This window comes from Manis javanica, chromosome 2, assembly GCF_040802235.1.
Source record: "Manis javanica isolate MJ-LG chromosome 2, MJ_LKY, whole genome shotgun sequence".
NCBI classification, from domain to species: Eukaryota; Metazoa; Chordata; class Mammalia; order Pholidota; family Manidae; genus Manis; species Manis javanica.
This window is the reverse complement of record NC_133157.1, coordinates 187,779,034-187,794,309: the sequence shown is the minus strand read 5'-3', so window position 1 is coordinate 187,794,309 and position 15,276 is coordinate 187,779,034. Positions and strand designations below refer to the sequence as shown.

Sequence of the window (15,276 nt, the reverse complement as noted above, 5' to 3'; positions counted from 1 at the left end):
AAATAGGAATAAAAATTCTCTTCTTTCACCTATTAACATTAAAACTGTTAGTTATTTATTCCAAGAGAACATATTGACTTCTACACAGTCAAACCTATTATCATAGTACATTAAATATCCATTTTTTAAAAGAAGACACACAATCCTTCAAAGCTCATATCATATTCTTAAAAATAAAGAAGTCTCTAGTGTTGGCTATATGAGAACATGATTGATCATTCTGCCAATAAAAGACAAAGATGCTACAAAAATGATAACAGTCACATTAAATACATTAGTATTACAGAAAACCAATTCATCACCTGATCTGCTCCAAGCATTTATTAAACATGCATAATTCACTAGAAGGGGCAACAAACATATAACCATCGCTGTTACCTTTTTGTTGCATCTGATATTCTAAAAACTGTAAGAAGAACCATCTAGGAATAAAGGTTATGAGACCACTGCTTCCAAGTTACTGAGGTTTTTTTTCCCAAAGGTAACCATTGAGTTCTACCTTTTCTAGTTCCTTAGCTCTTTGTTGTTAAATCCTCTTTCTTAACAATACTTTGATTCCCTTTTTAAAATTATTTCCCTTTACACTTTTTTATATTTTTTCTCTGATCTTCATGTTGTCTTTCCCTTATCAAGTATCTTAGATAACCATTTTGAATAAGACTCATGAGAACTCTGCCACTGTTTCATAGGACAGCTCATAGAAATAAGTTACATTAGTCCTTAAATCATATGTAATCCACACTTTGTAAATTCTAAATACAACTATTTGGTTCTAAGTCTACTAACAGCATTCTCTGAGCCAATGCTGAAAGGTTGATTATGAAGAGAAATTCATTATTCCTAATCCCAATTCCACAATAAACCTTAAACATTTAGTACCAATAAAATTTCAGTGAAACCAGTGATTTTAAAACATAGCAAACATAAGAGAATAGATCTTAAAAGCTCTCATCGCAAGAAAATGATTTTGTATTATGTGAGGTGACAGATGTTAACTTATTGTGGTGACCATTTTACAATATATAAATATATCAAGTTATTATGTTGTACACAAACTAACACTGTTATATATAAATTATATTTCAATTTTATCTTTGAAAATGTTTGAAGAAAAAATTCTAGTATAGCAATTATGCACATAATTCTTTTTTACTGAAATATAATTTATATTCAGTAAAAAGTATACAGACCCTAAGTGCAATGTCACAATAATTAATAACAAATATATTCAACAAGTAATCTACACCTCTGTCAAGATACAGAACATTTCCATGGCTCCAGAAAGTTCCCTCAAGGAAAGCATTGTTATGGTTTCTTCTCCTATAGATTTGTTTTGTCTTTTCTTGAACTTCATATAAATGGAATCATATAATATGTACTCTTTTGTGCCTGGCTTATTTCACTCAGCACAATGGTTTTGAAACTTATCCATGTTTCTGTGCATGTAAATAGTTCCCCGGTTTTATTTTATCTTTTATTTACAGGGAAATTATCCAGTCTTTCACCATTAGATGTGATATCAGCTGCAGAATCATCATAAATATCTTTGATCGGGTTGAGGAAGTTCTGTCTATTTCCAGTTTGCTGAGAGTTTTTATTAAAAATGGATGCTGAACAGAAAAAGACATCCTACAGTATTCATAAATTACTTATCTGGTAAGGGGTTAACATCCAAAGTATATAAAGAGCTCATTCATCTCAACACCAAAAAGCAAATAACCTGATTAAAAAATGGGCAGAGGATCTGAACAGATACTTCTCCAAAGAAGAAATTCAGATGGCCAACAGCACATGAAAAAAAGCTCCACTCAGCTAATCATCAGAGAAATGCAAATTAAAACCACAATGAAATTTCACCTCACACCAGTTAGGACGGCTAACATTCAAAAGACAAGGAACAACAAATGCTGGGAGAGATGTGGAGAAAGGGGAACTCTCCTACACTGCTGGTAGGAATGTAAATTAGTTCAACCATTGAGGAAAACAATATGGAGGTTCCTGAAAAAACTAAAAATACAAATAACATTTGACCCAGGAATTCCACTCATAGGAATTTAGCCAAAGAAAACAAGATCCCTGATTCAAAAAGACATATACACCCCTATGTTTACTGTAGCACTATTTACAGTAGCCAAGGTATGGAAGCAACCTAAGTGTCCATCAGTAGATGAATGGATAAAGAAGATGGGGTACACAATGGAATATTATTCAGCCACCAGAAGAAAACAAATCCTACCATTTGCAACAACATGGATGGAGCTAGAGGGTATTATGCTCAGTGAAATAAGCCTGGTGGAGAAAGACAAGTACCAAATGATTTCACTCATTTGTGGAGTATAACAATAAAGCAAAACTGAAGGAACAAAACAGCGGCAGACTCACAGACTCCAAGAAGGGACTAGTAGTTACAAAAGGGAAGGGGTTGAGGAGGGAGGGAGGGAGAAGGGGATTAAGGGGCATTATAATTAGCACACAACACAGGCAGGTCATGGGGATGGCAGTATTGCACCAAAAAAAGACAAGTAATGACTCTATAGTATCTTACTACACTGATGGATAGTGCTTGCAATGGGGTTGGGGGGCGGGGGGGCTTGGTAATGTGGGTGAATGTTGAGACCACAATGTTTCTCATGTGAAACCTTCATAACATTGTATATCAATGATACCTTAATAAAAAAAAATGTATGCTTAAGTTTGTCAAATGATTTTCTGGATGTATTGAAATGATAATACAATTTTTTTTATTTTATTAAAATGGTGAATTACCAGGATTTTCAAATGTTAAACTAACTCTATTTTCCTGGGATAAACACCATTTAAATGATGCATTATCCTTTATATATATTGATCAATTTGTTTAATTTGTTTAGAATTTTTGCATTTATGTTTATGAATGATGTTCACAAGTTTTTTTTTTTGTTTCTTTTCTTTGTAATATCTTTGATTTTGGTATCAGGATAATGTTGGCTGGAAGTAGGCACTAAGAAATATTCTATCCTCCTTAATTTCCCAGAAAAGTATGTGTAAAGATGGCATTATTTCTTCCTTTAAAGTCTGTTTACCAGTGATGCCATCAGGTCGTTTTATTTGTAGGAAGGTTTTTAATCATAAATACAATTTTCTAATACATATAATGCTATTTAAGCATTTCTTCCTGAGTGAGCTTCAGTGATTTGTGTCTTTCAAGGGAATTGTCCATTTCAGCTAATGTGTCAATTTTATAGGCATAATGTTTTTCAAAAGAATTCCTCTTTAATATTTTAGTATAATGAGAGTTTGTGTTGATGTTAGCTCTCTTGCTCGTGACATAGGAAATTTCTATCTTCTCTTTCTTTTCATAATTAGTCTGTCTAGAAGTTTAATAATTTTATTGGTCTTCTCAAAGATTCAGCTTTTGCATTCATTGTTTCCATTTTCTTTTCTGCTTTAATTGTGATTGTTTCCTTTATTCTGTTTACTTGAGCTTAATTAGCATTGCTTTTCTCGATTTAAGATGGAAGCCAAGATCAATGCTTTGAGGCTCTTCTTTTCTAATATAGGTGTCTAGTGCTATAAATTCTGGCCTAAGTACTGCTTTAGAGGCATCCTACAAATTATGCTACTGTTTTCATTTTAACTCAGTTAAAAATGGTTTCTATGTTCTCTTTTGAATTCTTCTTTGATCTATAGATTACCTAAAAGTGTGTTATTTAGCTTCCAAATATGGGGGGATTTCCCAGAGATCTTTCTGTTTCTGATTTCTAACATAATTCCATTGTGATCAGAGAACACATTTTTTATTACTTGGATTACTTTCAACTTAATGAGATTTGTTTAATAACCAAAATATGGTATATCTTGGTGATTGTTCTATGTACCCCTAATAAGAGTGAATGTTCTGCTGTTGTTTGGTAGATTGTGCTACAAACATCAATTATGTCAGACTAGTTGAGACTGTTGTTCGAGTCTACAATATTTTTGCTGATTTTCTGCCTACTTGTTCTATCAGTTATTGAGAATATTGAAATATCCAATTACAACTGGGATTTGTCTATTTCTCTTATACAATTTTATCAGTTTTTTGCTTCATATATTTTGAAGCTCTGTTAATAAAGACATAAACATTTAACATTTTAATGTCCTCTTGATTAACGGACCTATTTATCATGAAGTAAAATTATTTATTCCTAGTAATATTATTTGCTCTGAAATCTACTTTGATCTGAGTATAACCACTACAGCTATCTCTAGCTTATGAGTAGTACTGGTATGGTGTATCTTTTCCATTCTTTTACTTTTTACTATGTTTGTCTTTATATTTACAGTGTGTTTCTTGCAGACAGGAGATGGTTGGGTCTTCATTTACCACCGGTCTGACAATCTGTTCCTTGGGGTGTTTAGACAAATTATATTTAACATGATTATCAATATGATTAGGTTTGTCTATCAATCTTGCTCTTTGCTTTCTATTTGTCTGATGTGTCTTTGTTCTGTTTTTACACCTTTTCTGTCTTCTTTTGGTTGACTATATTTTACATTCCTTTTACATTCCATTTTATCTCCTTTGTTGACTTACTAGCTGTAACAGTTTATTTTGGGGTTTATGGTTCACCTTTAACATATCATAGTCCCTCTTCAAACCATACTATGCCACTTTAAGAACCTAGCAATAGTGTACTTACATTTCTCCCCTCCCACACTTTGTCATTGCTGTCACGTATTTTATTTTTCATATGGCGTAAGTACCACAATACATTATTATTTTATTTAAATAGCCAAGTGTCTTCTAAGGATATTTAAAATAATAAGAAAAAAGTTATGTTTTTACTAATATATTAATCATTTCCATTACTCTTCATTTCCTGGTGTAGATACATATTTCCAGCTGGTATAATTTTCCTTCTGCCTGAAGGACTCTGTTCAATATTTCCTATAGTGTAATTTATGCTGGTGATGAATCTTTCAACCTTTGTATATCTGAAATAGTCATTCTTTTGATATTTTCACTGGGTCTAGAATACTGATTGATGGCTTTTTCTTTTTTAATCTTTCAGTACTTTAAAGGTATTTGCTCCATTCTCTTCCCTCTTGCCTTGTTTGCAACAAGAAATTGGTGCCATCTTTATCCTTGTTTTTTTCTCTGGCTGATTTCCACATTATCACTGGTTTTAAGCTATTTGATTATGAAGTGATTTGGTGTGCTTTTTCTTGTGTTTGTTGTGTGTGAAATTTGTAGAGCTTCTTGGATCTGTGGTTTAGCACTTTTCATAAATTTGAAAAATTCTTTCTCCAAATTTTTCTTAGTACTCTCTATACTCTCCTCCCCCTCAAAGACTCCAGTTACATGTATAGTAAGTACTTGATAATGTCCCATAGCCCATGATGCTCTCTCCCTTTACAAATTACTTTATTCACTTTTTGTTCTGCATTTCATTGTGTATCACTTGCATTAATTTTTATTCAAATTCACTAATCTTTTCTTCCTAAATACCTAACCTTCCATTATACCTAACAAGGGTACTTTTCATTTCAGATATTACAATTCTCATCTTTATAAGCTTAATTTGGGGGTCATTTTAATATCTTACATATCTCTATTTCACTTTTTAAATTATATGGAACATAATTATAATAACTATTTTAATATTCCTGTCTGATAATTCAAATATTTGTGTCACCACTGGGTTGATTACTTCCTCATTATTGATTGTGTTTTCCTGATGTTTTGTATGCCCAGAGTTATTTTTTATTGTATACCAACTATTATAAATGCCTGTAAGCACCAATTTTTACCTAGTTCAGTGCTGCATATTTTTGTATTCTTATGAATTTTAAACTTTGTTCTGAGAGGAGTTAAATTACTTGGAAATGGTCTGTTCCTTTCAGGTCCTGCTTTTATGATTTGTTATTCTGTCCCAGAGCAGTGCTCAATTTAGCATTAATTATTCTCCACTGCTGAAGCAAGACTTCCCAAGATAGTCTACCCAAGGTTCCAGGAATCTTTAGGTTCTTTAGTCTGGCTGCTGGGAGAACACTATTCTTGATCCTGTATGAATGCAGGTTAGTGTTTCTTCTAATAACCCTGGAAGATTCTCTGTCTGGACTTGAGTAGTTTCTTCACATGCATGTAACAATCATTATTCCACCAGATACACCCTCTGCAGATCTCCAAGGTATCTTGCTGCTCAGCCTTCTCTTCTCTGGCACTGTGTCTAGCAAACTGCAGTTGCCTTGGTCTCCACAAACCCTCAGAACTATCTCAACTCAGGAAAACCTCTAGGGTCTGCCTAGACTCCCCTCCCTGTGCAACAGCATGGAAACTTTATCAAAGCAGTATTCTAAGGTGATCACAGAGCTCATTCTATTTATTTCCTATCTCTCAGGTATTACTTCCTTTTGTTGCCTTATGCCCAATTTCTAAAAAACCATTCTTTCAAATACATTATCTGTTTTTTCAGATGTTTCAGGCAGAAGAGTAAATTCACTACCTATTACTCCATCTATACTGGAAGAAGAAGTCTTAAGATTATATTTTAATTATGAATTTTACTTTAAAATAATCAAATACCACAAACATACTTGGAATGTCCTAAGGTTCTGAACTTTGTTCTGGGAAGAGTTAAATACTTGGAAATTAAGGAAATAATGGTGATTACCAAACCGTAAATACTCACTATAATGAACATGATTTAAACCTTTACATTTTAGATCCAAAATAACCACCTTACATCTTTATTACTCTCGTCATCACTTATACCTAGTAGCATTTTCACCATTTAATGGAATGCCCTGAAATGTAATTGGGTCATCATGACTTTTTTTTTAGTTTTTCACTCTTGCCTAATTAAAATTCCAGATAAAATCTTAATGAAGTCTCTCAGTATTTTCATTAAGGGTTATTATTTAAACAGTAAAATGTACAAATTCTTAAGAATCTGTATGGCCTATGAAATATTACTTCCTTGTAGTTATGCTTCTTAAAATGCCTCTTAGTCCATTAGAAACAAGTAACCCTGTTACTTTTCCCTATCACTGGTTATTTTTTATTTTATAATAGAATTAGGATATAGGGAAAAATAGAGTAAATATTACATAGCAATATAAGGTCAGAGTCAAAATGTCCTATTGGAGATTTAACCTAATATGCCAAGTATATTCAATTTCAAATATGAACCATAGTAAATTTGTTTGAGCCATGTGGTAACAAGTAATATCTATACTGAAATTCAATAAGTATCTGTTGAATAAATGAATTATAACAATGAATTATTAAAATATGAATGAAGATAATCCTCTATTAATTGAACATGATACTATTAGTTATAGGAGAGAAAAAAATAATGGAAAAGAATACTTTAAAGTTTATACCATGGCTGAGGACCTTAATATACAATATAACAAAGAATTTTAGAACTAGTATATTTTCAAGATCTTGTAGGACACTGGTGTTTCTCTCCCTAATATATTTCTAGATACTTTTGTGCCTTGCTACTGGTCTGCACTAGCAGTATTGGCATCTCTTGGAAGTTTGTTAGAAAAACAGACTCTCAGGCCCTACTTCAGACCTACTAAATTCAAATCTGTATTTTAATAAAAACAGCAAGTTATTATATATGTAAATTAAAGGTTGAGAAGCCACTAGGGTATTCCTGGAGGACACAGCAAAGGGTAGGCAAATAGCACATAACATTTTTTAAAAGGTTACCTCAAAACTTATTTTGAAATAAAAAAAATTGAAAACACTTAACATTATTTTGCATCTAAACTGATAATAGATATTAGCCATTTGTATAAATAAATGAATTAAGCAAATACTCATCAACTCAAAGTTAAGGTCTTGAGCCAACTTTGTATTCATTCATTCAATAAATACTAAGCCCTGTGCTAAGACCTGTGAGAGAAGTAAAAAGTCATAAAACAGGTCAAAACTACTTTAGCACGTAGTTAAACATAAAACTAAGGCTTCTTAAAAAAAGGAAATGTAACATACTTTCACATGTGTTGAACATAATTCTAGACCTATAGAGATTTAAATTTATGGACCAGTTTTCTCTTTTTGAGGCTACTGGTTTCTGAATGATATTAAAGAAACAAATTACTAATAATACTTTAAACTGGAGTTACATTCCTTATCAGTAGCTCCATTTCACTGTCCAACTCAAATACTGCTATAAGACCCATTCTGGCAAGAAAGGACACAGGTGGGGAGAGAAAAAAAAAAGACAGGGAAGAGGAAAGGGAGAGAGGGGAACAAGAAACCAGGCTTAACTGAAATAATTTAAACATTAATAAAAAAATATGGACAAAAGAAATGATACATTTCAACAGAACTAGAAGAACTAATTACTCTAGGGCAGGAACTGGCAAACTTTTCTGTAAGGGGTCAGAGTGTAAATATCTTAGGCTATGAGGGCCATATGGTCTACTGTAACAACTCAACTCTGGAGTTGCAGCTGAAAACAGCCATAGACAATAAAAAAATGGGTAGGGTGGCTGTGTTCCAATAAAACTTTATTTACAAAAAACAGGTGACAAGCCAGATTTGGCCCAGGGACATAGTTTACTGACTCCTTGTTCTAGGGGAAAGAATTCTATGGGTTTATAAATATATGACTAATTACTATAGAATCTGCATTTTAAAATACAACAAATGCTCTTTCTTTATGATAAGGAGAATTGAATTATTCTTGAAGAGAAAGTTATTTTCCAAATAAAAGTTAAAACAAATTATTAACAGTTCCAATTTCTAGGCATAACCTCAAATCTGATATTAAACTCTAACTTCTTCCCTGACTAACATAATTCTTATAAACAAAAGGAGCTATTGGTTTGACTTATGTGAGATTCAAAAATGAAGGATATAATTACAGGATACTTTAAGTCATTAAAGTATGCATTTCCTAGTAGGAGCAGCCAAAGGCACCAGGCAAAAGAAAAAAGAAGTAACTATATCTTGCTTCCCCACAATGGGTCATATGCTACTGTTTATTCAGTCTAGTACTTGTCTGTGAAAGAAGCATTGAGACCATATTGAAAGAGATCTATTTCTTCCCATCACCACCTTCAAAGATTAGAGATAATGCTTCTTGCTGCACTACAGTGATGAATTAATTACCCATAGGTTTGTTGGATTTACTTTTAATATCCACAACTTTCTGATAATATGCATTCCAAAACTACATAATCTATTATGTGACCCAGTGTTTTAGTATTTCCTTTTATTCTTCCTAAACCTATCTTTCTAAGCTCCAAAGGAGACTATCATGCATCTATCTAGTTTTTGAAGAATGAGTATATATTCACATTATCTATTTTATTTAATTATCCATTCATTAAAATTCTATATCCATTGGTTATCTTTTATCTTTTTCATCCAAGCTCATATACCTTGACCATTTTAGTTGACACTTTATAGACTTTGTTGATTTCTAAAGTACTTGGGCAGCAAACACTGCTACTATCCCAATCCCACTGCCTCTTCATTCACTGTTCCCTACCCAGCAATGTCTTCTTACTGTTCGTTCCTGAGTGCCCCTGGTCACAGGAACATGCTTGGCCTGTGAGTTCCAGAGAGTTAATACTCTCCAGGAACAGCCTAAGACCAATAGCAAAGAAGACTTAGGAATAAATACCCTAGTCTCCTTGCCCATTAGGAGGGATAACTGAAGTCATTCTACCCTCTCTCCCAGAAGTACCAGTAAAATGGGGCACAATTTCCAGAAGAAGTAACTTGCTCTTGAATGCACTCAGTATTGTGTTCGTTCTCTGAACTGAATCATTTCCCACTCACATATAGGTGTGTCTAGGATTGCCTTTCAAATAAACTATTTGGACTCAAATATTTGTCTACTTAAGGTAGGCCTCAACCTAACATGGTCTCTAAACTTAAAATTCTTGGGTTCCTGAGATTTTACACTAAGAAGTGTTGTTCATAGTATTCCATCCATAAAACCACGAAGGTCTTGCCCAAAGAAAGGATTACACTATCTGTTTCACATTTGCTAGTTTTCAAAAGAACTGGTGAAGCCAGCATTGTATTACTCTTCAAAGACGTAGCAACACATCAGGGTGCTGACTTTAGGCAGTATCTGAAGTGATTCCTAGTTATCTTACCTGTAATAACTGAATGCTCAGAACCCACCATCCTATAAGTAAAATTTCAGTTGTTTTTTTCACAAATGCATGACTTTATACTTGTTCACACAGAAATTTATGAGAAATTTCTGTTCTGGACAACAGAAATAGTGTAAACCAGATTTTGTTTTAAAAACTTTCCTCAAATATGTTATAGAAAAATGATCTTCCCATAAAAATTTTGCATTCCCCCCCTACCAAAGGTAGGAAATATAAGGACCTTAATAAATACTATTTATAAAAGTCTAACACTTTGAATATTGAAAAGCCCATAGAATTGAGCCAAATAGTAATAAAGAGTTAGCCCATTGATACATCAAATTCATGAAACATTTTCATCTGCATTTATCTGCTTGGAAAACCACCTCTTCCTTTAGCCCTAGGTAGAACTTTATAGAGACATAATTAGCCTTCCCCATCTTATTAACTTCAAGTTCCAGTTAGCCCAATCAATACCTCTCTAAAGTGCCTTAAAACCACCTCTCCTTCATGCCCATTATTCTTATCCCAGTTTGTCTTTCCTGTGACAATAACCTTCTATTCAAGTCTCCTGTTTTATTTCACTTATTTATTCTGTAAAATCTGGTGACCTAACATTGCTTCATCAAACCTAAGATTGTTCAAAACTGTAATAGCTCAAGTCCTGAACATCACTTTCAGCACTTAATAAAACATATGGACATTTACATTATATTCAGACAACTCACGGTTGCCCAAATACTTCATGTATTTTTACTTCTGTTTGGAATGAAGATTAAAAATATGTTTACCTGGGCATATCAAAGTGTGGGCAAAGGGTCTGTTTGTTTTTATACAGAGGATCAAAGCCTAATTTGGCTACCCAGAAAATGAACTAAGATACGATATGAAGAAGAACCTCCAACATCATCACTCTCTGGAAGAGTCATACCAAAAGATGATCATCAAAAAACCTCAACAAAGATCCAGGCAATGCTGCAGTTGTAGCTACATCCATTCCACTGGTTCCTGGACTTGTCATTGGAATGAAGAAGGAGATATCTAAGCTGGCCTGTGCATACTGTAAAACAACAAATTTGACTGGATCTATACTGTTGGAACTCAACCAAGAATTAGGAGAAGTGCAAGTTGTAAAACTCCAAAATCTTATGACTACAGACTATCTACTGTTAAAAGAACATATGGGATGTGAACAGTTCCCAGGAATGGGTTGTTTTAATTTGTCTAATTTCTCTCAGACTGTTCAAGTACAGTTGGACAATATCCATCATTTCATAGACAAATTTTCACAAATGCCTAGGGTGCCTAACTGGTTTTCTTGGCTTCACTGGAGATGGCTGGTAATTGTAGATCTGCTTTAGTTATGTAACTGTATTCCTATTATGTTAATGTGTGTGCACAATTTAATTAGTAGTTTAAAACCTATACATGCTTAAGTTACTCTACAAGAAGATATGTCAAAGAAATAATCAATCTTCCCATGTTTTCTTCCATCTGCTACCTCTGTAGCTTTTCTTCCTTCCTAATTACAACCCTTAAATAGAATTCATGCCTCATATCGAATTCACCGAGTATTGTAATTCCTCCAAGTGGTAAAGATACCTCAAGACAAATGCTGGGCATAGAAGCCACAGGGCATAAATATGCAAAGAAGTAAAAAGCTAACCTTTTCAAACAATATGGCTTCTCTCTCACTTATCAACTTTACATCTCCCTGTATGGCCCCGGAAGATGACTGGTTAGCCAGAGACGGGTAAGATTCCTCAAGGGAGGAACAACCTAAGACAGGCACAGTCGCAGGGGGGCCATCAGGTGAGAAATTGGGGATCAAAAGTGGTGAAGCTTAGAAGCTCACCCCCCATTTTGAGAGAAATCTTCTGCATCCATGGATGTTTTAATGCCCTTGTCTAGCTTGGATTAACAAATAGTCTACAGGCACACACATGATCATCTACAATTGCTCTCTTACAACACTAAACTATGTTTTCTATCTTTATCTTGTATCTACCTACCACTTCAGCATTTTATTAAAAATAAAAATAATAATAATAATAAAGGGAGAAATGTGGGATCCACATATAAATCAAGTATAAAAATCAAACAAATATTCATATTTGACCTGATTGTTTATAGTTCATAATGCATGATCAAAACCGAAAGTTTCTGTGATGACTACCCTTGTATTGTTCACCATGTAAGAACTTATTCACTATGTAAGAATTTGTTCACCATGTAAGAACTTGTTCATTATGCTTCAGAAGATTGGAGACTGTTGAGAATTAGGCTTGAGTTGGATTAATGATTGTGCATTGAGCATTGACTCCCCTGTACAGAATTTTATTGTTGTTAACAACCATTTGATCAATAAATATGAGAGATGCCCTCTCAAAAAAATATATATATATATGTTTACCTAAAGATTAAGCAAAATGTTTACCTGTCTGAAGCTATGTCACTGGCAATTTGCTGCTTCACTCCTGACCCATTTTTAATAGAATCCTGTCTTGTGAGCCCATGAGATCGACTTTTCTCCATTGCAGGTACAGATAAGTCACCTGAGGGTCCTTGGAAGTGGGCCTGTTCATGCAGTTTTGCTTTCTTCCCCTGAGGCGCCTCCTCATTCCTCAGTCCTCGGAGAACTTTTTGATCGGGTTGCTGTGGTGTATTAGTTCCACTATTATAAAACCATGCGCCTGATTTAGTGAGGATTTCTTGTTGTTTTCGGCACAAATTACATACCCACATAACCTGCACATGAATACATAGGGAAAAGAAATTAGTGTTTCCAAAAGTTATAAACAAACAAAAAGACAACAATTAAAGCCAACAAAAGAATTACATGGTTTTCCTTCTTAAGTTAAAATGTAACCCAGATTAAATACTACCATTAATTATATATATATCCTTTCTTTTAATTTTGTCAGAATAATTATAATGAAATAGATAATGTTTACTAACAGTAGAGTGCCAAATTACTAGTTGTTGGTGTTCTTTATTTTTTATTTAAATTAGAGGTATGGTGCAGTAAACAGAACAGATTTTGGGGCAAGACAGACTTTAGTTCAAGACCAACTTCAATGTTAGAAACTTTGTAACTTTGAACAAGGTTCTGAACCTTCATACATAAAACTTAGTTTCCTTAATGATAAAAGAGAGAAACAGAGATGATAATACTAATTTTCTAATATTGTTTTGAGAACTAAAGATCACAAATAATTTATTAAAATGTCTAGCACAATGGCTGGCATATGTTAGACCTAGCAAATTACCTACTAATATCAGGTTAATCTTCTATCACCAAATAAAAGCTTCTTGAAGGGGCTTTTTTTTCTTTAATTCCTAATGGCTAAAAGAAACAAAAACTAGGAATATTATTGATCCTCAAAAAAAACCTATTAATTGCCTATAATTTGTAAAAGGAAACTCATTTCCTTTTTAAATTGTGATAAAACACACATTTCTTTTATTAAAGTGTAGGTGATATACAATCTTATGTTGGTTTCAGATACACAACACAGTGGTTCAACAGTTACCCATATAATTAAATCCTCACCCCCTCTATCGTGGTCACTATCTATCAACTTAGTAAGATGTTACAGAATCACTGACTATATTATCCATGCTGTACTACCATTCCTGTGACAAACTTAATATTGTGATTGTGAATTATTGAAAACACACATCAAATGTACCATTTTAACCATTTTTTAAGTGCACAGTTAGTAGCGTTAGGTATAGTCACACTGTGAAACAGAGCTTCAAAAGCTGTTCATGTTAAAAATTCAAAATCTATACCCATTAAATAGCAAATCCCTTTTCTCCTTCCCCCCATTACCTTGTAACCACTATTCTACACTTGATTTTTTAAAAGATACACTTTTCAGACTTCAGGAATCTAAGAATATTATAACTAAGATCTGTGTGACCAGAAAACCTTCACCCTCATCTGAAAAATCTTTCTCAATTCAGAAAAAATAAAAAATTACGTATTCATGAAATAAAAGGTGAGTTCATGCTTCTGTTGAGCATTTCTGATGATTTGTTTATGTCAAATGCTGAATCTTACACAGGTCTCCAAATTGCTAAACATTTCCTCATAGTAAATAATAATAATATAAATAATCACAGTAATAAATAGAAAGATTCAGTATGGTGTTTTCAACCAAAACAAAAATGTTTTGGTAAAATACCATTTAAAATTTTTGTTTAATTATCCATTATCCAGTTCATATTGTTTGTTCAGTCCATATCATATATTATTGTACCTGATCATTTTTTATTATTTTATTCTCTCTTTGAATTATATATAATTCTTTTCTCCCAGCTGAATTTGAAGCTCACTGGGGACAACGTCTGTATCTTCCTATTTGCATAATAACACCCAATAAATCATAAAACAGAAAGACCTTCTAAATGCTTGGCAACTTGAATTCTTTTGAAGTCTTTCTGGAGGAAATATGATATTTGTATTACTATTTATTTTTGTAAGTAAAGTATTTTTATATAGAAATACCAAAATCCCACTCAAACTTTTACAATACACTTTGCAGTTCAAATTTCTTTTGGTTTGAATACACATAAAAGATAAATATTATCTTTAAAAAAAAAAAATTTAAACCACAATCTTCAGCCTTTTGATGCCATCTTGTGACAAATGTCGGTATTACCAATCTCTTTTAGAAGTGAAAGGTACAATACAGAACCACAAAATAATGTTGAAGTTAGTTAGTTTTTGAATTTCAACTTGTTTTATTTTAAACAAATCACTCCTTGTATTATTGTGATAATACATGCTATATAATGGCATGATATGATTTTATCTGGAATAAGTCACACTCAGAGTATTGAAAATAGCATTTTGTACCTATTGACAATGAAAACAGAAATGAGTTTATGAGACAATTATCCAATTATAATCATCAGCAGAAACAACCTATTTCTGCTTCATTATTTGTCAAAAGTTAAGCAGATTTTTTAATATCTTCTGGGACAGGTATTCAGAAAGGATAACCTTGGGACACGGGCAGTATAACCTGGGATCTCACTGAAGTGTTAATTCTCAGGCCCTACTCCAGACCTGCTAAATCCGAAATTCTGGGGCAGGACTCAGAAATAGGATTTTATTATGCCAAATCTTACAGGTGATTCTGATGCGTGATAAAGTTAAAGAACCATGGCTGAAGC

General features: G+C 33.1%; 1 protein-coding gene across 25 annotated transcripts in view; it reads right to left on the bottom strand.

Annotated features, from left to right (window-relative positions):
* The window catches only part of RIMS2 (regulating synaptic membrane exocytosis 2), a 570,663-nt gene that overhangs the window by 375,620 nt on the left and 179,767 nt on the right, over window positions 1–15,276 (bottom strand). For all 25 annotated transcript variants that reach the window (XM_073229921.1, XM_073229922.1, XM_073229923.1 and 22 more), the window contains one exon: window positions 12,530–12,840. In XM_073229921.1, the coding sequence (XP_073086022.1) occupies window positions 12,530–12,840 (311 nt within the window). The remainder of the gene's footprint in view (window positions 1–12,529; window positions 12,841–15,276) is intronic.